The following is a 24,569-nucleotide window of genomic DNA, read 5'->3' as shown; positions in this document are numbered from 1 at the left end:
GATGCATATTTGCTTTCCTTTTATTATTAGAAGTGCAGGTTTTACAGCCATGGATGTTGACCAGCAGTAGAACTGTTTGAGATTTCGGATCAATCTTTGAGTGTTTTAGGGTTTTGCTTCTGTAAAACTGCAAGAAATATTATTCTCGAAATTGATGAAATCTTTAATTTCTTACCAGTGCTAAAGGAAAGACCATCCCTGCAATCTTACGTGTGTATTAGTATGCTTGATCTGCATGATGTGTTATGAAATTTGCTACTCCTTTCTGTGGCATTTCGTCATTCTGCCTATGTGCAAGCGTAGTAAAGCTAAGTTAAATTTCTGTTAGTACATAGAGTATTACTGACATGAGAGACAGGGATGAAAGCACCGTGGAAGAATTGTAGCCTGAAGAAAATTTCTGCCAGTCCACCTTCATTAACTTTAAATGGCCTTGGCAAGTTTTAGGTGTAATCTGGAAAGAAACTTGGAAGGCAGCAGGATTGTGGAAAGGGAATTGGGATATGAGAGGATGGCTCACATTGGAGAGGGAATACATATACGGTTCAGAACGTGACCTGAGTTCTGAAAAAAAAACCAAAAAACAAGCAAGCAACAAAATGCTTTATCACTGCTTACCTTCATCACGAATCTTCGAAACATCCATTTAGATTAGTATTGCTGTTCTAGTGCTTAATTTGGCTGATGGGTAAATTATAGGTAATGTTCTTCTGGTAGTAAGTGAACTAAAAATCACTGTTCTTGCCCTATACTGGAAAATAACTGAAATAGTTTTAGTGTTATAAAACTTGCTTGATTAAAATAAAGTCTGATACTTAAGCTTTTAATGACTAAAGTAGTAAATGTCTTTGGTTCTGCAGTGATTTCATAGTTACTTCAAATTACTCATCAACTATTAAAGCACCACTTAGTATGATGGAGTCAGTATGACAGGAGGAATATGTTGTTGCTGTGTGTATATAAGTATGTACACAAACATACAGGTATTTTGGGATATATATATAGGGATTCTGTCTGTGCATTGCATGTACTATATATGTTATTGTTGATATTTTTTATATGCAGTAGTTGTTATATTATGTAACAAAGTCCACAAATTTGTTCTGAAACAGATTTTTATTACATGGCCTCCAAATGTTGGATATAGCTGTACCTAGATACAGCTATATGTATATATATGTATAATGACGTGACTTGGAAAAGACTGAGAGTGCTCTCCAGGGAATTGAACAGCTTTATGACCGTTTAGAAAGTAGAACTTGGTTGAGGAACAGATTATTCCAAAGGTTCTTGTAGCTGTAGTCTTTACTTTCAATATTATAACTCCAGTGAGCTGGTGTCACTTATTCATAACCCTCAAATTAATTGGATACTGGTGAGCATCCTGTTCTGCAAGAGGGAAGTATGCTAATCATGCCTAATGAACTGTCATGACCTTGTGTCACAGCCATCACCAGTGCTTGTTTGGAAAATGTATGCATTTTGTGATCTGTTTTGATGGAAATGACACTTGTTATTCTTTTGGCTTATTGTCTTCATGTAGTTTACCCAGCATATTCAGTCGGTCGCATTGATTAATTGGTTGCATCATTAGTATTTGTTCTTAAACATCCAGGTTTTCATATCTCTCTGCAAAGATATTAAAAAAACCAAATCAAAACAGAAAAAGGCACTTCTAATGCTGGTCTGCATGGTCAAAATTAGAAATACCAAGGGACGGTCAGAGACCTGTGTTGTCTTCTAGTGTAACAGCATTACTTGGACTATCTGTTCAGAATATGACAAGAGGATGTCATATCTATATGCTGGGCAGGAAAACTTGAAATGAAATAATTAACTGTTGATGGCAAAGTCTTATTAAGAGTGCAAAGCAGAATGAAGCTGAACAGCTGATGTGTAATACATTGCCTGCAAAATTGGCATTAAATAAATGCAAAGCTTGCTTAAGTTTAAAGTGTTAGCGTATGTTTAATATTTCCAAATAGTCCATTGATACTACAGCTCAGAGACAGAAAATATAAATCCTGAATATAAGTTTAAATAGGTGGACATATGATTTTGAGATAGTTGGCCTGATCTGATTTTTTTTTTAATTGGAATGTGATATAATTTTTGCTTTGCTTTGCAATTATTTATATCATTACGAATGTCAGTGATATTCTAATCACTAGTTATTTTTTTAATGTCAATACAATCTCTGAATCTGACCTAAATTTTAGAGGTGTAATTAGTTTAATAAATTGCAATAATAGGAGGTTAATTCTATGACCAGATAATAGTTGCAGAAATAAGTTATTTCACTCCAGTCTGCATCCCTTGCTCCAGTTGCTGCACTGTTCAACATCATCCCTCTCCTTTGAGGTTACTGCTTTGGCAGCACTGAAAATCACCGCACGCTCTCCATCATCTTCAAAGCGGAGTTGGCCATTTTAAGATGAATGAGACACAAGAGACTGTTTAAGACAACTTGACTGATTTTGCGCTGAAGCAAGCAAGGAGTATTCACATGAATCTTTCTTCCAGCTGCACCATGAGGGTGACAGTGGCCAATGGGAGGTAACTAATTAGAGGTCAATAAAAAAGGGGGTGTGTGTGTGGAACACACAGGTTAAATAATTTTAAACACACCTGGATTTAATATTGATTATCATTCATTTGCCTGAGAAATCCGAGCAAAGTCTGCCAAGCTATGTTCTCATGATTTACAAGATTTCCCAGTCTGTAGATCTTGGAGTACAGAACTTGTGCAATGGCGAAGCATGTTAATGAGAAGGTCTTGGGGCAGCGTGCGCTCCCAGACTTTGATTAGAAGCAAAAATACTTGTTCCAAAGGTCTAGTGGTTGAATCACATACCTTGCCAAGAAAGTAATGGTAGTTCAAGTAATAATAAAAAGACTAACATAAGTTGTAGAAAGTTCCATTCAACCGAGATGTCCTACAGTTAGCTATAAATTGGTAATGGTGTGATGCTACACCTTCCCACAGCAGTTATTTAAAGATCATACCTTACTTGTAATGATTTAGATTTGTCATCCATCCATCCCCGTCCCTTCCCCCAATTTTTTATAGTACTCCAGTACATAGAAATTCGTCAACACACCCCTTCAAAAAACGTACATTAAGCTCTTGATGAGTAGGGGACCACACACCAGTCTCTGTGTTTCCACAGGGCTCTGATTTGTGTGGTGAAGGGAATAAGTGAAACTGGTTTATGAGTATATAGCCAGCTGAATCACATTTACTAACTAAACTTTTGCTCCTCTTAGTCATCAGATTCCCTGAATCTGTTTGGAGATCCTGGAGAGTTTAAGTGCATGGGCCCCACCTTTCTGAATTGGGTAGGATTTGTCCTAAGTTTTGCAGTAAATAAAGGTGCTCCTGTTTTCATATAAATACATTCTTCAGCTGCTGCTTGATGGGGGTGGGAAGAGGTCTGTGTTGAAGATGTTAGGAAACTGTGAAAATGTTTAAATAGATTGGGAAATTACCTCATATTCATGACTAGGACTATGCACCTTGTTGTGGGCTTCATAACACACCAGTGTGCATTTAACTAGTTCTCTGAAAGAGAGGAGATGACAAAGTCTTCCATCACAGTGGTGTTAGCAATCAGAGATACCACTTGTATCTCTTCTGCTTGTTTGCTGAAGAAACTAGAATCACTTCTAGCATTGTCTTCTCAAATTCTTCTGCTCATTGTACACCAATTTATATGAATGATTTAATGAGATTATCCCTTATGCATCCATTTCATTCCTAAATACACCAATATGCTCTCTACAGCTACCTGAAAGGAGGTTGTAGCCAGGTGGGTATCAGTCTCTTTTCCAAAGTAACAAGCAATAGGACAAGAGGAAACAGCCTCAGGTTGCACCAGGGGAAGTTTAGAATGGATGTTAGGAAAAAATTCTTGACCGCAAGAGTTGTCAAGCACTGGAACAGGCTGTCCAGGGAAATGGTGGAGTCACCCATGCTGGAGGTATTTAAGAGATGTGTGGATGTGGTGCTCAGGGACATGGTTTAGTAGTGGATTTGGCAGTGCTAGGTTAATGGTTGGACTTGATGATCTTAAAGGTCTTTTCTAACCCAAATGATTCTATGTACAAATATCATTACTCAGCTGAGCTCTCATTTTGATTTAGTAGTCTCATTTTCAAGCAATATTTTGAGTCCTTCCTTATGAGCAGACAATACTTTTCCATATATGCTTATTTCTGCCATAGCACCAAGCACCTGTACATTATTTTAATGATGTTATTTTTATTTATACTTAATTCTGTGCTTTGTGTTTACTTTTGCTCATGAATACTTCATAAAATCTGTTCTTTCTTGGGAGTTTAGGTGAGGTTGTAAGGAAAACAATTTTTCATAGAAAGAACAAATGGAATATTTTAACTGATCACCACAAGCTGTTTGATAATTTCATAGTAAGCAAGAAAATGTTAGTGTGTCTTGTTTCTATGGAGGGACTTTATAATAATAAATTTATCTCCTTTATGAGATTGGTTGGAAAAAAAAAATCAAAGCAAAATGTGCTTCCTCATCTCCTGGAGAGGGATGAAGCACTCAGTGTGAGAAGTCTTTCAGTGTACATAATTCTATACATAGTATATTTTACAGGTTTGAATTTTTTATCACACTGAAACAGAAGTTAGAGTTTTTTTCAGCTTTAATTTTTATTCAGCAATCAGATGATGTGTTATCATTTGATACACCAAGATAAAATGGGTGCAGTTTTATCCTGCATCATGGCTATATATAGCAGTACATTATCATCCATATGTAGTAGTAAACTCACCTTTGGACCAGACTTATGGTCACTTCAAAGAAAAGACTAGATACTATTTCTGTATGGGTGCTTTCAAGACATTTCATTTCAAGACTAGATACTATTTCTGTATGGGTGCTTTCAAGACATTTCATGAGGTGTGGCATGGTAACATGGCTTGTACTAAATTATTCTACGTATCTCTGGGGATAAATGAATCTTCCAGGAGGGAAGATTTACAAGGAAATTCATTATACTTGCTTATTCTAAGGCTGTACTCCTTATTAGAAAGGAAACGTGTTATATCTTTGAAAACTGATAGCTGTTGAATTGTAGCTTTTGTGAAAATGCCTTTTTATGATATGGTCATTGTGCAAAAATGATCTGAAGCGACAGACAGATTATTGCTTGCTAAGGTACGTTACTAGATAATTACTGTTGTAATTTAGTGAGTTAAACTTTTATTGGCCCTCACTGATTTTATTTAAAATAATGTTATTCTTAGTATTTGTTTAATAATAAGGATGATTAAGAAAATGGGTTTTTGTAAATGGTATTCCTTAACTGTTTGATTTGTGTCCAGTCACCTGTCACATTGTATTACTTCTGCCCTATGTTTTTTTTATATTTTCTGAAGGAGAGTATGAATTCAAGTGACAGGATTTTGTGTTTGTATTTTGAAATGCAAGTGTTTGATTTAAAATTGGGTAAAACTTTCATAATTAGTATTTTTATCAAGAACCAGTGGTTGTTCAAATATTTATTAATAAATACATGATCCACAAATAGTGAAAGAAAATATCTGCTGCTATCCATGAGGGAGTTAATTTGTTTTGCACTATTCATCTATTTCCACTGGTGTCTCCAATATGCTGAATGTTTGTCTCTGGTCCTGTGTCAGCTCTGGACAGCAGAACTGGTATAGGATGTATTGGAAATAGCTGAGGTGTCACCAGAAATGGCTTTCACAGGCAGTGCTGTAGACAAAGTTTTTACTTGTGGGATGCCTAGCAAGGTGTCTGTTGGGAGCAGGAAGCTCAGCCTGTGGCTCAGGAAGTACTTGCATGCCCAACTCCTCCTCTCGTCTGGTGCTTTCTAACATCTACCCTTGTCCAGGCTTAAGCTGAGGAACTGCTCACTTTTCAATGGATGGGATTTTGCTCCTCTCCTCCACTCCTGTTATCCAAGGTCCTTTGCAGTAGCTCGCTGATTCTGAATTCCTTGCCAATGATTTTGAAGTCTGTGCCAGGCTGCCCTGTGCAAGCAAAGCCGAGTAGAGAAAGAGAGATGCGTGTTGTGGGACGTTGGTTGTTGCCTGCAGCATGTGTTTGGTAACACAAACATGGTAATTTGTTCATTGCATGTTTTATCGTGACACTTTTGTTCCTAGTACCTACTCCTGTCCTGATCTTCAGCAACAACGTTTAATCCCATAGAAATCAGGAAGGATCAGAATGGAGTTCTTCTCTACGTGAACTTGTTTCTGCTTATTTCTCTGAAATTTCTAATGAACTGACAGACGGTTGCAATTGTAGCAACAAATGTCTGTCCACTGAGAAGAATCACAGATCTCATGTGAACTTCCATCCACCCAGGTATCTATCTCCTGAAGAGCTTCATGTCAGGCAGCAATTCTACTTTGTGTGGAGTAGAGCATGTCAAACAATACGGCGTAGGTTTTACATCTCATTTTTCTTTTCTTTCCTAATTTTCAATACACACTGTACAGAAAAACTGCCTTATTTAGTAGGGATTTGAAAAATCACCACCTTTCTCCCTAAAATGAGCTGTATCTGCTCTTGAACACAGGACAATCCCTGCTTGCTCCATAGATCCATCTTCCTTGCACAAAAGGGGGAGATTTCGTTCAGCTTCATTATTCATCATCTTTTAATTATCTGTTAAAGTAACATGAAATATCATCATCTGGCAAGCTTGAAGTCATATTGCTTTTATATAGAGAATTATGATTCATGGAAAGGAGTGCCAGAACTGGCTAGTGAGAGCTGTGCAGTGAAGTCTTCCTCTGTTCTTCCACATTTCACCCATATTCCAGGAGTTTTGGTGGAGTGTATTGCAAAGAATCAGGTCACAGCTTTTTCTTTTCGCTAGTACATCATGTCACAGTAAGCCATGTCAAGTTTGAGGATCAATCCTAAAATACTTATTAAAATAAGGTGTTTAATCATAGAAGAATATTACATGTGCTGTGAATAGTAAGAATCAGATGGAAATGGCTAGGATGATGCTTTCAAGTCTCAGTATTTTTCAGACTGGATTTTGGACACCAGAAGGTCCATGGATTATTTCTAATGGACCTGCAAAAGAAGAGCCATCTTGTAGTTTGTAAACTTAAAACTGCTCTTCTAGGATAAGGCACTAGGGGACACAAATGGAGGCAAATCAAGATGCACTAGGTTAAGGCAAAGCACAATCCCTTGTGCCTATTACACCGAAATCTAAGCTGCAATTGCAACTTTCTTAACAAGCTTTGTTACATAAGGTCCCTGAAATGCAATGAGTAGCCATGTTTTATGTGTGGAACTGAAGGCACTTAACTTGTAAGAACAGGTGTTGTTTGTTATCTATCCTACACAAAAGGCGCTTTTTTTTTCCCAAAGGAGCCCAAAAGGATTGGCATCTTTGCACAGTTCCATTAATGAACGTGAGCAAGTACCCCAATTTTCTATTGGTACACAATCTATTTCAGTTAACTGAGTACTTAAACACTTTTCTGAGGACACATGTAGGAGCATAAATGTTTAAACTGGGCATGGCTGAACTCGCACATCTGTGCAGATGCTCCTTTCTGCAGGAGCATACCCACCTTTGGAGGCTGTTGAGCACCCTGCGCTCTCATTGAATTCAGATGTGAGGGTACTTACAATTTAGTTGCATTATGGACACTTGAAATCTATTGGCTCTTGTAGTCTCTACTGAGATTTTTAATTAATCTTTCATGTTTCCAACCTAGGTTAGAAAAACTCTGAGGTTTATGTTTATATTTTCATAGGAATCTATAGGAGTAATTGATTTGTCTGGTGTTGTACCTATCTAGGAAATAGCTATATGCATAGTGTTGTCAAATGCAACTAATAATTTCTGGCATTAAAAATATCAACTCATTTATTTTGTTACTTATTTGTATTCACTATGAGGGTTATTATGTCTCTCCAAAGTATAAAGATATTGCGCAGGTTAAGGAAGATAGCTTCAGTACTCTTCACGCTGTACTGAACATAATATTGTACAAACATGGTTTTTTATTGCTGGAAATGAGATACACAATTTGCTATAGCAGTGCAGTATTTTCTGTATCAAGTATGACTGTCAAATCTGTAATAATTTCTAGAATGAATTACTATGCCTTGTAAGGACCTAAACTTAGCATTTTGAACATTTCTCTTCTTGAAGTTATGTTTTCCCTCTGATATTTACTGTAAATCAGAACCATGCTTAAAGATATTTTGCCTCTGCTTAACTAAGGAACAGTAACTTGAGCTAAGCTTTTCATAGAAGAAACAGTTTTACTGTCCATATAAAAATCTCAGGAATTTGAATATATGTTGGTAAAGCTTTTCTGCCTGGAATATTATTTGCTCATGGGAATAATGCTTGGCAAATCGCTTGATGTGTGATATTCCGGCAACTAAATAAGTCGAATCATCCTTAAACAGAATGCCAAAAAGAAAATGTAGATTGAAGTCAAAGGTGTGGAATAGTGTGGGTAGAGTCAGAAAAACTAGGTGCAACAGAGTTTTCTGTGTGCATATCTCTGTTCTATTACTCTCCATCGCAGAATGAAACATTAAATGCTCATGTCCTTATCCGGTTAGCACATTGTATCTGCCTACCGCTGAATTCCACTTTCTTCCTCATTCCACGTTCTTCCTATGTTCCTTCTGGTATGGATGCAGTAGCTCTCAGTACTGGAGACTTTGCAACTACTTTAACACAAATGTGTTTTGGTTTGTGATTTCAGCTATGATTATTCAAAGGCTCTGCAATGAATACCAGTGAAACATCACCCATTGTTGGTATATTTTGGGCTATGTTCTTATCAGTAGGATTCATTCTAAGATACACAGTTAGTCACCCTCGCGGCTTGAGCTAGGGTGATGTGTAAGTACTGGTATAGATTGTACATACCAGAAATTTTGTAACTTTCTTACTTTTGTAAATTTGCTTCTGACCTGCTGTTATTAAATGTACAACAGAAAAGGATATTCATTCTAGTCTGATGGGCTGATCGCTTACTTTGAGAAAGCATGTAATTCTGATTAGCATAACAGAAAAGCAGCTGTAGCTTTGCCCAGAAGCCAAAGATGATGCCTAAAGAGGAGAATATAGAGGATAAACATAAGCTGTATTTCCCTTGAGTACCCTGTCTTCTTCAGATCTGCTGATTGTACATAAAAGCAAAGGAGCATGCTGAGCATTTCGAATTACTTCCTTCTAGAAGAATTTAAAAGCAGCATGCATACTTTGGATAAGTTACGATGATGTTGTGACTTTGCCTTCCAAAAGCAGGTGGGTCAGGTTTGCACCTCTTCTTGTTTAGCACAATACCATGTGGGAAACCAAAATGCATGTTTCTCTAAAAGAGATCAAGAATCTTGAATCTCTCGTCTTATCATCATCTTCCTCTGCTATTTGAATATATCCCACAAATCTCTGTTGCCATAGAAAGCTGCTCTGAATGGCTCCTTGAACTCTGTTGAGCCTTCCTCTTAAAAGATTTCCTTCCCATCTGCCTGTATGTTTGTCCTCTTGCTGTTGGTTTTCTCTCTTCGGCCCAATGCCACTGAAGCAGACTAGGTACGCAGAGGTGGCTAGTCCAAGACTCCTGGCTCATAGAGGAAAAGCACACAGTAAAAAATTAAATTGGCTTTATATTTCTTTTATTTGCTTAATATCTTATACTCGCCATTTGGTGAAAGGGGGTGGAGGGGGAGGTTGTTTGTTGCCTTCATTTTTACTTGTTAAGTGTAGATGTATGGAAATTACTTAGTTAATGGTTTTCTGGCTTCTCATCCCAACACAAGTGAGAAGTATTTTAGCATTCAATTGAGACCAAATGTTTTCAGATAAGGAGATGATGTCTTAAGGCATTTTTAATGATATTTAATTATGCATATCTTTCTACATGGTGTATGGCATTAATGCATACATGCGGTACATGCTATAAGTAATCAGCTGCCATTAAATGATAAATTGATACTGATCCTGGATTTAATGCTTGATTCTTAGCCATAGCATATTTAAATGTTATTGTGTGTAAGTAAGGTTTTGATCCTGTTTATAGGATTAGTAAGTTCGGATGGCGTTGGTTTTAAAGTTCCTAATGGTAAAAACTTTATGGAAATGCTTTCGCAAATTTTGTTGATGCATGAGCTGTAAGCAGTTTGTTATTGCAAGATTTTCTTGTACGAAATTTGTACTAGATAAGATAGAAAATTTGAACAGAGAATCATACGTGTCCTCAACCATTTAAAATCCTTTTTCAGAACCACTTTTCCTATAGGTTGCGGGGTATATGATACATTTCTAAATTACTCTGATGTCATCTTATAGTTGAGTGAAATGGTTAGTGTGTTAGATAATAAAAAGCTGGAATTAAAATTTGTCCCAGGGATGAATTATTGCATAGCATTGATTTTTTGAAAATTTCCATAAGCTATTCAAACAACTTATGTTTTTTGATTCCACAGCAATAGCAATGTAAACACATGAAATTTTGCTTAGCTAAAATATTACCATTAAACTGAAAAAATATTGCCATATCTACATATTTTAATTTAGCAGATACCCAAAAAGATGTCAAGTAAATTGGATTCTAGCATATTCTGTGTATGGTTCACAGTAATTTGTGTGCATGTTTAAACTTAAGGCTGTGGTAAAGCAAAATCAATTTGGGTAGCTGATTTTGGAAAAAAAAATCTGATGCTGTAAAAAAAAAAAGCTGTTAATCAGACAAAATGTGGTCATTGCAGTTTTTAAAGACTAATGACATAACCCTTTGGGGCAGTAAAATCTGTAAGACTAAACTAGTAGAGTGAAATTTTATTTACTGAAAATTTAAAAAATACAGATTAGCATGCTTCACTTTTTATTGAAAGAGGAGGATAAAACACTGCTTTTTCATTTGTTTCTCTTTTTGGAGTTCCTTGGAAATTTTAGAATCTTGCTTTGTGTCAGAGATCCATCTGCCTGTACCGAAACCTGGCTACCAGGATCTCATTTGAAACCAGACACTTAAATCCTGTATACAAGGTTGTTTTCAGTTAAGCATGGCTCTTAACAGCAGGATTGTTTTCAAGATTTATGATTAGAACTAGCTGTCTGCTCCAAGAAATAATATAACTAACTGTAAACTAAATGCTTTGGTTTTATATCCATTGATGTTCCTCAAATTGCCTATGAATCAAGAGAAGCTCATCACTGATGGCCTTATGGGAGCAGAAGTGGTTCAAAGTAAATGAACTAATTGATTTGTTAGACAAGTCTCTATAGTCACAGGCTGAAACTTGAGGAAGGTGAGAAATTCCACTTAGCCCAGCATGTTGTTTTGGTAGTAAAATATGTAGTATCTCAATACTGATATGAAACAATGTGAACACTGGTAAATAATGCCCCAGTGCAAATATGAGACCACGGGATAGTGGGGATGGATAGTCTATATACCAAGATTTTTATTTATTTCCTAGAAACCTAGCTGTCTGGCTCATTTGGCTGGTATCCTTCATTCATCCTATGTCTTTGTAGTATTTTATTTCTAGAGGTAAATTATGTGAGTTCCAATGAAGTACCAGTACTAGGAGAAGAATGTTATCTCGACTTTTCCTTTCCTTGGACGTCTGTGTCTATCCCTGATGGATTTCCTGAGTCTTGGCCTTTCAACAGGCTAATTCAGAAGCTCACTGATAGGTTCTTAATGCTTTTTGTTTCTGTTACTTGGTGAAAAGTTTTCTATGACTCTGAAAAATTACTTTTTTCTTCTGAAAATAAGTCTAGGCTTTCCTCCTTCCAATGAGTAAATTTTGAAAGTTTTGCAATAAAATCATGGTTTGGGTTTCTTTCTACCTTATTTTATAGCATCATTTCATTGTTTATTTTTCTCATTCAGGTAGGTAAACTGTACAGAATAGATCATCATCAATTCTAAACTTTCTCATCGTGCTGTGGGGAAAACAGGAACAGGACCCCATTTTCTTCTAATGCTGTCACAACTTTATGATGTATCAAATGTGAATTGTTGGCAGACGAATGGTTCCCTACAGTAGAAAAACAGTTACTTTCACCAGTATTGTTGGAGTATCTTCACAGAAATTGCCTTCTCTGTCTTTGAAAAGTCATTACCCTTCCTGATTGCTCTCCAATCATTCATAAGAACTGTTTGAAGAGTTTTCACCAAAAGGACAGACTCAAGAGCTCTCCGTGTGAACTCAGATGTTCCTTGAGGTGAAAGATGTTCTGCATGGCTAATTTAAAGTAATTTTCCCATGGAAAATGAGGTCTTTTTGGACTCTTCAAGAGACTATTTACTTGCATCAGTTTAGTGCTGATCAATTACATGAATAAAGCAGAAGGACGCTGCTTGCAAAAACCATGAGAAATTCAGACACTTAAATTTAAACAATGGTAAAACATTTATCTGTATTCATGACAAGGAGCATAAGTAAGAGAAATGATAATCAGCTATAAGCTATGGTATAAAATCTGTCCTTTTAAACTAATTGATATGTTAGGTCACACACAGTTTTCAATATTTATTTTCGTGGTGAAATACTTAGAGGAAATGAGAAACTTTTTGTACAAATCTCGTCTTCTCCATAAAGGAAAAATATTTTAGGATAATGCTATCACGTTACACTGGTGTACAGCACCACATGATCCTGTATGGGTTAAAGAGTGACTGGTTTATATTCAAGAAATATTTAAATATACAAAGCAAATATAATTTGTCCAAAAATACTCTTTATTCTCCCTTATCTTCCTTGCAGCCAGCAGCACTCTACTACTTCTCACATATTGGGATTCTCTTTCACCCCAAAAGCTGTACAAATAGCTGTTACTCATCCAAATAGCTATGGTACAGCCAGCTCCAGGCTGCCTTTTTGTAGAATCACAATTTTGCCCTTCCTCATTGAAATAGTCACAGCATAAGACATTTCTGTAACAGTAGAAGCTGAAATTAATCTAGAAAGGAGGCATCTTGTGAATAAGCCTTTCATCAAATGACCACAAAAAAAAATCCCTGCTGGTTCGCACGAATCTTTTCAGGATTTTGTCAAGTTCAATCACAGGCTTGTTGGCGTCATTTCAGCCTTTGAAAGCATTTTTCACTTGCCTGTCCTGGTTGAACGGGAGCTCAGACTGAGACACCGCAATTTCCAATGTTTGAACAATCTGTAAATGGAAACCCAGATTTGTTGAAAACCCAGATGATGCGCTCCAGCCCAGGGAATGGTTCATGAGCTCTGTGCTACACTAGTTGTCTTCCATAATTAAGTTATGTTGTTTCACTGTGGTGGCATGTTGAGTTACTGTGATTCATTAGACATGACACTGTATTATTTGAGGAATGTAAAGATCAAAACCCAGTGGGCTCTGCAGTGATCTGTAGAAACCCTGTTCTCGTTCCTTTGTATTTGTTTATTTGCTATTCTGGTATAGAAAAAATTGTGACAAATTTCAACTCTTATAGGAGGCCCAGATAAGCCAAGCAGGTAGTCTAAAAGTAAATGGGTATATTAAAGAAAAACAAAAACCAAACCCATCTCCTGCCATTTGTTATCTAGCAAAATTCTTAGGATAAAACCATGGCCTGAAAATACAGAAGCCTTTGCAAAAATGAATCCCTGCAGGCTCCCTCTGGAAATGGGAAAGAACATGCTTGATTAAGCCAGTGCTAACCTTTCAAAATCATGTTTCTCTGATATTTATTCCTTGAAATAATAAAAGAGGACATGTCAGATGTTGGAAAGCCATAATGTACTCCCTTGATTGCTACTGCCCTTTCCTAACTTGAGTGTTCCTCTCCCAGAGCAAACTTTTAAAATAAAAAGTAAGGCCTCAGTTTGTCCTTTTAGTTGACCTTTATACATTTTGTGGGTCTGCAGTTGTACCAGTTTAAATACATAGTAAGAAAATTTCCATCCTTTTTCTAGCTCTGCTAGAAAACCTTGGTCTTCTCAGTGACGACCAGTGAAACACATTCCCAGGCCTACATGGGCAGCGCAAAATCTATCACGTGGGGCTGCAGGAGCCCACGCACCCTCATCCACAGAGCCCCTGCCCTGCTGCCCCCTCCCTCCCGCACAGCTCAGCCTGTGCCTCAGGAGCGCTGGCACGGGGGTCCGGGCATTGCTGGACAAGGGCCCTGGGTCGAGTCAGGCCCCAGGCCAAGTGTGAGGAGCAAGTCAGTGTCTACTGGTGCTGGGCATGGACCTCGCTGCAGCTGAGCTTGACTCAGGATGATGGCAGCTGGGGGGGTCCCATGCGGGGCATTGGTGGTTGGCAGGGGATGCCTGGGGCCCGGGTGGCTCTGTAGCCCGCCTGGGAGGGCAGGAGCGCAGTTCCCAAAGGAGAGGTTGGTATCAGCAGAGAAACCTGCGGGCAGGGGTCGTGCATGTTTTTGCCACGTGTGAGGCCAGAGTGGTGATGGGTCCTTGGGAAGCAAATCTTTTCTGCTGTTTATAATAATTAGTAAATTATTTCCACCCTCACATGTTGCTCTGCTTTGCCTGAAAGTACATAATTTTGTATAATTTCCCCCAAATTGCTCCCATGGTGATAATGGGGGAGTTTTCTCCCTGGGCACCTCAGTGAGATGTTTGTGTTGGGAATTGCACGTTCTATACTGTTAATGAATAGAGGCAGGAATTTAATAACTTAAGAGTTTAGAAATATGCAGGGTACCTTGGGAGGAAAGGTTTTCCTTTCAGCTCCTTCACTTCAGTGTTTGCATTTACTGAAAGTTTTGCATGGGTCTGTATAATAGCACAAAGGAAGACTGTATGGCTGAAACCTAGATATTTATGACAGCTAAACACAATTCACTTCAGGTTTACCTGGGGATAATTACATCGTTTCAAGTAATCCAACAACAATAGTATGAAGTTAACACACTGCAAGATTCTTTATTTACCTACATTTGAGGTTGGTACAAATAATTTCCTTCTGTATGTTATTGATGTGATGCTAAATTATTCAGCTTAAATTCATGACTAATCTCTGGCTCTCAGTTTTTCCAGTCTTCATAAAAATGCCAAATAACTACTATAATTCATTAAACAGGAAACAGCTTGCACTGTATATGCAGACCTAGCACCACATGCCTTAAATCTATTATAAATATGGAATATTACAGTGGTGTAAAATGGGAGAAAAATAATTTTAGCTGGATCTCTGTGGAAGATACAGAGTGAGTAAGAATGAAGTAATTAAGATAACTTTAAAGTCCTACTTGTAGCCCTGTCATAATAGTCTTGTTTCTAGCTGAATAAAATCATCCTCTGGATTGCTTTTTAAATTATATTTCATATTGTTTTTTGCTTCCTGTCATAATATTGTCTTACCAGCGAAACAACTGTCCTTGACAAGTCTGCCAAGTGGAAAATCAATTTGGTCTTATGTTGACCTCTATTTTGTTCTGGTTTAGCGTTTCATTTTCATTTAACAAAAGGTACGCTATTTTAGATAACAAATGTTTCTTTCTTTAACTAACCAACTATCGCAGCTTTTTCCCTAGTAGGCATAAACTACTGTTCAGGGCTTACCTCAGCTGTTACAGCAGCTGTGAATATGCCCTGCTGATCTCATGGAAAAGCTGGAACTAGGAAACTAAGATGTCATGAAAATAGCTGAGGATGAGGTTTCGAGAGAAATATTCCTGTAATTTGTTGGAATTGGGGAAGTGAAATGTGCAATTCTGACAACAGTGACAGATTTATAGACTCAGTACACTAATTAAAAAGCAACTTACTCTAATATATTAATCTGTGAAATGACAGCACCAGAGAGGTTCTCTGTTTTGTGCACAAGCATGGGAACGCTGAAGTGCCCTTCTCCTGTAATGACAGAATTTTACATTGTACACAAAATTCAAGAATAACATTAAACAAGAAGCAACTGAAGGATTACTTCCTTCTGGTGTGAAACATATGGGGAGATGTTTTGCTATAAACTATATGTTCATCTGCAAGACAGTATGAAACAAAAAGTTTTCATTTGTCCTTTTCCTTCTCTTTTCATCACTGTTGTTTGTTTACATGGCTGAGGTAGAATCCAGCTAAGAAGCTAGGACAGAAAAATCAAATAAAGCATTATTAATCATTTCCGCAACTACTTCTAAGAAAACATTTGCTCATTTCAGTATAACATGTTGGCAGTTTCATGCTTTGAGATTTATCTATGGAATTCCTTTGTATAAAAGTTTCTTGTATTGGATAAGTGGTACAGTTTCCTTGCATCCTCCACCAACAATATCAACAGATGGGGCCACAAGGAAAGAATAAGAATGTATTTCTGATGTGCATTTAAAGCACCTCTGATATTACAATGACTTAGACGGATGGCTTGATAGATGACAAGATGACAGTTCAATGAAAATAACTGATTAATTTTGGTGCTTTACAAGCGTTATTTTAGTTTGCTTTTGATTATAGAAAAGTAGAATTTAAAGTCTATATATGTTATGAAATACTAAGTCTGTATAAAACAAAGGAAGAATGTGAAACTCTAAAAACTCCAACATGAATAGTTCTGTAGATGTTTAAGGATACAGTAGTTGAATCCCTTATAGTTTATTTATTTGCTGTTTCTTCACTAAATTTTCTCCCCCCTGCCCCCCAACTTAATGGATAACATGTCCTTGAATATTGTCCCTATAGGCATTGAAATATCTGGTGAAGTTCCTAAGGCTGCAATTGGCTTGTAATCTTCCATCTGTTTCAGATTCTTTGTAAACACTTACAGTCAGATCTTCAGCTCTATAAAAGCATCACATGAAATCAGTGGAGCTACACAGAATTTCTTCAAATGAGAATCTTGTGATATTTGTATCTCCACTTTTCCTGAACCCAAAGTCGTTTTCACCATATAATTACAATTTTTTTCATCCTTCTGATCACAAATTGATATTCATTGTCTGGTTTTGACTAAAGTTCACATTCATAATTTTGTGAAAAGGATTCATATAATATGGGTGTGAACTTTACAAAAACGTTTAATCAAAATTCCTTGTATAAACTATTTTTCTAACAAAATGTTTACAAAAGGAAAGGATTTATTTTTAGTACTTGGCTTGTGTTGTCAGACTTCTGTAATGGTGGCACAGGCTGCTGTGCACAAGACCATTGTTCACGGCCAGGGAAGGTGACAAGGACTGCTCCAGCTTAAAAATCTGTATTTACTGGTTAGAAAGGTCACACTTGGAAATGTCCGTGTACATCGTTTCTTGCCCTCAAAGACTTCATCTTTACTTGCCTTATTGCAGAAGTTCCTGTGAGCACGAAGGACCAAGGTGTATGAAAGAATTATTCTACTACATTAGTAGCCATAAACCATTTATAGAAATGGGGTAGAGTGTTTCCATCATATCCTTTCACTCTATTTAATTTACTGTAAATTATTGTATTTATTTTTACTGTTATTTAGCATAATCACAAGTAAAAGCCAGGATAAGATAAGAGCTGGAGAAGAAAACTGAAACGATTGACTTCTTTGCATTACAATATTTTTTTTTATGTTCAATTAGGAAGCAACAGCAAACTTGGATTCATGGCATTGTCTCTAGATATCTAATTTACTTTGTAATAGTAAATCAGTAACCAAACCATTAAATGCTGACTCTGAGCAGATTTTCTGTGTGCTGGGTTTCTCTAGCCTTAAGTCTCCAGATGAAAAGCTTGTTTGTGTGTTTATTTTTAAATATACAGTGCAGGGAAATAGCTCCTAGAAGCATTCAGCAATCAAATCTTGCTTTTGCTAATTCAATTCTTCTCACAAATATTTTTTATAACATCTGTAATTAACCCCAAACCACTGCAGATTTGGCACTGGCATTCAGAATGCTGTCCCTGAGGTATCAAAGAAGCCATGGCAGATGATACCGTTACCACCAGTGGTGTCTATTTTGTACCTTTGATATCAGTCTTCAACGGTCTGATGCCAGTCTTAAGACTTGTATTGCTGTCAAGCTATAGAAAATCCTGATGTCGGGTTCGTAACACTTAGAGTAATAACACTCCTCATCTTCCATTAAAAAAAATGTAGACACTCAGTTTGCTCTGAATAGATTTCTGTAGATGAAATACAGAACTTGTAGAGCTGAGTTACCGTTCTCACTAATAATTGTATGTTTAACACCACCTTGCCATAAAACCTAAGTCAATTAATCTGTTTCTGTTCCCTGCAGGTGTAAAATAGGATAGTAGTTCACAACTGCATTCATAAAACTCTTTAAATTAAAAGCACCGTGTGTCTCTTTCCTACAAAGGCTATATAAGAAATCTTGCATGGTTAATATTTTATTTTTACATCATAAGCTTTTATTTCAGCAGGAGTCCATGCTTTCTGTATCTGAAAATGATGCACATAAGTTGCTTCTACTGGTCAGAATAGATACTGAAGTAAAATGAAAACAAAGAATTATATAGCTTACTGTATATCATTTTGGTACTGTAATAATTATGTTGTATATAAATCTAGAATGTAAAATTAAAAAATAAATTTAGATCTTACAGTAACTTGGCAAAAATAGACCAATGAAAATGTTCGTAAATTTAGTGCTGACAAAATATACTATTGCTTGCCTATTTATGATAGATGTTGTTAAAATAAGAAGCACCTGCCCTTTTGCTGTATAAAACGTTATGAATACTGTAAAAGTCTAAGACAAATATTAGAAACAAGTCTTGTAGCAAATTGACAGCACAGCTGTGTCAGGCAATGCAGCTACCAGTTACAGACTTTGTGTCCGTTGTTTGAATTTACTTCCAGTTAAGTCCTTTAATGAGGACACCGGCAGCTTGCTGGTTGTCCCCGGAGTCCCATTCTGTTAATTCTACAGCAGGCATCAATGGGCCATGTGCTCTGAATGGAGCATGATCACCAGTGAGGCCATGAACAGGAGCGAACTCTGTACCTGGGGACGATAAATCTACTTCTGCAGAGACTGACGGCTTGTACCAAGTCAAATGAACCTGTGGAAATGAAGTATCCCTCAGACATTAGGTCTGGAAGTACAGAGCTCCTTCATATGTATACAGCATGTGCATTACAACTTATTTCCATTGTAACTAAAAATTGATATTAATTTATTGGGTCACATTCCTAATAAGTTTGATGATTCTAAAGCTACCTGCTGGAGATGAGTTGTTTAACAGTGGGTGGCTGTCTCTAGGGAGCTTCTTCAGTAAGTACTGATTTGAGTAGTTGTCTTCAAGTGATCAAGCACTCAGAAATTTCCTACGCAAATATCTGTTTGTCACATTTTGGCAAATATTTTAATTAGCTGTTCTACTTACTTATGATCAGTGTTGCTTATTAATGAGATGAATATGATAAGGCACAGAAAGTTATTTGAATGCTATGAAAGTTTGGTAATGATGGTGGACCAAAGCGAGCAGAAGGATTAGAGGTTCTATTCCTTTCAGACTTGTACAAAAGTAATGATCTTTCACTGTGTTTGATATTCTAGGATGTGATGTCCACGTTCTTCCAGTTTGGGGCTTCCATCCAGCAAGAAGCCATCGTCATGCTGAAGATCATGCAGGATTATGACTGGCACGTGTTTTCTCTGGTGACCACCACCTTTCCTGGATATCGAGACTTCATCAATGTCATTAAGACCACAGTGGAAAATAGTTTTGTGGGCTGGGACATGCAGAATGTCATCGTACTTGATACCGCCTTTGGAGATGCCAAGACCCAAATTCAGCTGAAGAAAATTCATTCATCTGTCATCCTGCTTTATTGTTCCAAGGATGAAGCTGTCTACATACTGGATGAGGCTCGTTCCCTGGGCCTTACTGGCTATGATTTCTTTTGGATAGTTCCCAGCCTGGTTAGTGGTAACACAGAAATCACTCCCAAGGAGTTTCCTTCAGGACTCATTTCAGCATCTTATGATGAATGGGACTACAGTTTAGAAGCTCGGGTACGGGATGGCCTTGGGATTATTGCCACTGCTGCATCAGCCATGCTGGAAAAATACTCCTTCATTCCTGAAGCAAAAACTAGCTGCTATGGACAACCGGAGAAAAATGACCGGCCATCTCACACCTTGCACAAGTAAGTCTTACCGGTTTGAGTTTTTTTCCCTTCGTAACTTTGGTAATTTTCCATTCTACTGCCATTATGTTTCTTGAAGGAGAATATTGTTTTCTGTTAATCCCATCATGACCTTTTTAAGCTATGATTTTCAAATGTTCCAAGGGAACGTGCAATAGGACTTGCTGCACTGATAACTATGTGCATGGAAATGATGTTATGTGCTGTGGAGAATAAATACTGCTCTGGATTTGATGTGGAAGATGACAGAAATTGGTCTTAGGGGGTATGAAGCTGAGTTAATACAATCATGCCACTGTGTACTTTAACTATGAGGTAAAATTGCCAAAATGCTCTGGAGGCTGTGCCTGAATCACTTGCATCTGAAGGAACCTGGTAATATTTTAGAAGATAAGAGATGTGCAGCATTGAAGAGGTGTCCCTGGAAATTATAGAAGTATTAAATTAGCTAGGCAGCTATACAAATTTATCAGAGGTGTTGCAGAAAATCTGTGATTCTTTTCCTGCTGCCCCACTTGCCCCTGGGGAGTGAGAGGAGGTAGCACTGGGGTGGCTCTCTGGTCTAGCGCGGCTCCAGGAAAGCCCTTGCACGGTCACTTGTGTCAGGGTGGAGCAGCTGGAAGGCACTGCTGGGATGACTTGTCCTACCTGCACCCAGTATGAGCCTCACATGGTTCTCAATGCATGTGCTCACAGTGCCAGATAAGTGAGAGCTAATGGCATTCCATTAACCAAGTTAACTGTGGGATCTGCACAAACAAAGAAGTTCACTAGTAATATTTGAACACCAGTTTCTGTGAAGTTATATTGTATTCTGTCGACAGAAGTGTCGGTGTTTAAAATACTGTGGTTCGGTTGGATGGGCCGCAAAAACTTGAACCTGTTTTGAAAAAGACACCTACCCCACTGTTTTGGTAATACACTAGTGTAGACTTGAGTTAGGTATTCAGTATTCAGCATAAGCTGTCTTTCTCAATCATTTTTTTCTCATTAAATCTGTATGACTCTGAGAATAGGGCTTGTGAGTATTAGGGCAGTGAGATTAGACTTCACCAGGAGATTCTGAGTGTGCAGTGCATGATGCACATAGAAATTATTAATAGGAGAAGTGGTAATATAGTGCACTGTGGTTAATAAAGTCACTTCCCATGCAAAACACTGAGCTATGAAGTGAGAATATATTTTCCGTACTGGAGATTCTTTGAGCTTTTCCAACACCATAAGAACAAGAAGCAGGCTGTTTTTAATTTAGAAATGCCAGAATTACACTAAAATGAATAAACTTTAAATAGTTCTTCTTATGTAATAACTCCCCAAGACTATTCTTGTCACATATAATCTGCAAGAAAAGCAAGTATATACAAGCATTTAGCAGCGCTAAGTAATCTCTGGGAGCTGACCAGTCTGTCCATGTGAAGGTGAATTATGTAAATTCATTGTAGTTTCTTATCCTCATCTCTCAATTGTGGATTTCTTCCTCACAGGACAAATCAATGCCTGAATTGGGGTTTTATTCTGAAATGTAATCTTCATAGTTTCAGGTCACAGATAGCACAGCTTTGTATTTTAAACTACAGAATAAATGTATATGATGCTAACAAACAAAGGATTTTGGAGCATCCTCACAATGAAAAGGGCTGAAGTAATTGTAAGCAGTCTAAGGACCTGGGATCTGCTGTACTGTGCCTCCCTGTTTGTGCTGGAAATCAATGCTGGAGAAGTAGGGTTGCAGGAAGGGACCCTGCTTGTGAGCTCAGGAGCAGAGAACTCAGTGGAAAGCTGGATAGAGGTTCTGTAAGGTGACGCTTGAGCAAAACCAAGCTCAAGAATGGAGCAAAAAAAAAAGAGGATTTTTAGATTCCATCTATTATAATGACAGTCTAATTCAGCTTTAAAGCCAGTATAGTATTCTAAGGCTATGCCATAATAGCTAATTTGCTTGTAAATGGAGGTTGGTAATGCTTTATGTGTGATGTAGATAGCGATTTTTATCGCCATTTATGAAGAAATTCTATGTAAAGAAAGCCATAAAGTGAAAGCTCCTCCCCCCTCTTTCTCAAATTCTTCGAGTATTAAATTGGTTTGAAGATATATATGTTTTGAAGCACACAATTTATCCTTCCCCGTCACTGCAATTTTAAGATGCTTTTATTTGCTTTCTAGACCCAGAAAAAATCAGGTTTGCTTTAGTTTTTGGAATGATTTGATCAATGTTCATTTCTGATACACATGGGAAAACTAGTTTTTCCCTATGAATAAAGGATTTAAAATAAAATACAGCGATCATTTTCAATGCATTAAAAAACATACATATATATATATATATATATGTATTGATTCAGATCATCTTCTCCCATCTGTGTAAGACCCAGATTCTTCCAAGACAGAAAAATACCTTTGTGTGCAATACTGGCACTAGCACAGCAGGATAGAATTAGCAGCTCATTAATGCAATGTCAGTTGAACAAATGCTCACTCTCTCTCAAAAAAGGAAAACATGTAAGCAAACAAACAGCAAAACAAAATAACCCTGCCAGTCGTCATGGAAAATGCTGCTGCTTTGTGAATAGAAATGCTTCTTTGTCTAGAAGAGTACTCGTGTATAAAAGTCATAACCCTGGGAGATACATCTCACAACAACATTTCCAACCACTCTGATCTGTGCGGGGATGGATGGGGATGACAAAGCTGTTGCTCTATTGTCATTATCCTGAACAGCAAAAAGATGTGTCTGTCCATAGGTGGTCAGGTATTTACCACATGGTGTTTACATTTAGTTACATTCAGTTTCCAAATACAACCAAATAAGATGCAGGATTTAGAGACTCATCTTATGTTCGGTAGTGAAGGTGTAGGGTTAGAAAGCTGTCCAAACTGCTCTGGGCAGGCTGTTGTTCCATACCCTTCCCAAGCATGGTTTCCTTTATTCGTCATCATCAAGCCAGGGAGCAGGAGCAACGTGAAGTCCAAAGGGCCAGGTACAAACACATTAGTTGATCCTGCCCTGAGTCACCCTACTTTAAAAACTTGGAGACGCGGTGGGAACGGTGTTTTGAAATGTGCTACCCAATGTTGCTGTCTTTCCGTGGCCTACCACGTGGTTCATTTGCTTGTCCTTGCTGTTGTGCTGCTGTTGGCTTACAGCATGGCTACAGACAGCGTCGTCTTCAGTTGCTCGAGTCCTAATATTCATCCATCAACTTCAATATTTTGATGCTGCTGCTGCTAGATTTGCTTATTCTACTCCTTCACTACTGTGAAGGCTGCTCTGTGGAAACAAATCCAAACGAGGATGATGCACTTAAATGGCTGAAGGCATGAAAGCTGCAAGCCTTCGTGGAGCACTGAGGCCACAGGGATACAGGGAGCAGCAGATTTCCAGCGAGGACAGCATATTTAGGCAAGCATCTCCATATGAGGACCAAGCTGCCAGTCCTAGATTTAATGTTAACAACTAATTTCAGATGTTCTGGATTGTAAGAAATTATTGTTGTCAACATGGAAAAATGAATGAGAAAAGATACTCAAAATGAGAAAAAAAAATTGTCAGTGGCAGGATCTCTTAGCCTCGCTAGTTTGTGTGGGAATGCTTTCTGATCAGGAAACCCAGTAGTAGAGTGGTGTAGCAATTGGATTGGTACATAGGGATACACAGTCTGACTTACTGCTGACGAGCAGCTTTTAAACAGTAACAACTAGGTATTTGCACCTCTTTTAATTCATGTGCAGTAATTGCCCTCTTCTATAGTATGAGGGCATTTTCCAGATAGTTGCATTAAACAGCAGGAACTGAATTGATTAAACTGTTGTCATGTTCCTCTGAAAGTAAAACTAATCTTCACCACCAACAAAAGAGGGGTTGTGGAGGAAAACACTCCACCCAAGCCATTCTGACGTGGTGCTGTTTTACTGATGAAGTGATTCAAGAAATTATAGAAAATCTGTATCAGAATTTTCTCCCAGGTTAGGTCAGTTCAGGAAGCAGAAGGTACCAAACAGTTACCAGATTAGGGACTTTTAGAACATTTTCCTCTTTCTGTGATAATTAAGACAAAATTAAAACAAGAGAACGAGCATGGGCTCTGTTCTGGAGTTGAGCAGAGCCAGCCTTCAGGGCTGAAACCAGGCCTTGAAATTCAAAATGTAAGTGAAGGCTCTTGGAGACGGAGCTGCTGCAGACACCGTCCCCTTGCAGGAAACCAGGTGGCTTCATGGGGAAGAGTTTGGTTTGTTTCTGAGCTGGTGGAGCAAAATGTAACCAGATTAGTGCTTTTTGTGAAATGTTATTGCTAATAATAACAACATTAACTCACTAAACCTTCTGGTGCTTTATGAGTTATGGTAGTCAGCGGCACCCTCCCAGGCAGCTGGGCCCTTTCTAATTTTGCTCCCTCCCCTTGCCCCCTTTTCAGAAGGGGTCCCCAAGTGTTTCATCGCTTGTCTGGCAGAACTGGGGCAAAATGACTTTTCCAGACCTAGTGGCAACTAATGCTTTAAGGAGCA

At 37.8% G+C, this 24,569-nt stretch overlaps 1 protein-coding gene across 4 annotated transcripts in view; it reads left to right on the top strand.

Annotated features, from left to right (window-relative positions):
• The window catches only part of GRIN2A (glutamate ionotropic receptor NMDA type subunit 2A), a 190,100-nt gene that overhangs the window by 82,862 nt on the left and 82,669 nt on the right, over positions 1 to 24,569 (top strand). For all 4 annotated transcript variants that reach the window (XM_054843438.1, XM_054843440.1, XM_054843439.1 and 1 more), the window contains one exon: positions 19,474 to 20,066. In XM_054843438.1, the coding sequence (XP_054699413.1) occupies positions 19,474 to 20,066 (593 nt within the window). The remainder of the gene's footprint in view (positions 1 to 19,473; positions 20,067 to 24,569) is intronic.

Source organism: Grus americana, chromosome 15 (genome assembly GCF_028858705.1).
Source record: "Grus americana isolate bGruAme1 chromosome 15, bGruAme1.mat, whole genome shotgun sequence".
NCBI lineage: Eukaryota > Metazoa > Chordata > Aves > Gruiformes > Gruidae > Grus > Grus americana.
The sequence above is the reverse complement of the archived record's forward strand: the minus strand, read 5'-3'. Positions and strand labels throughout refer to the sequence as shown.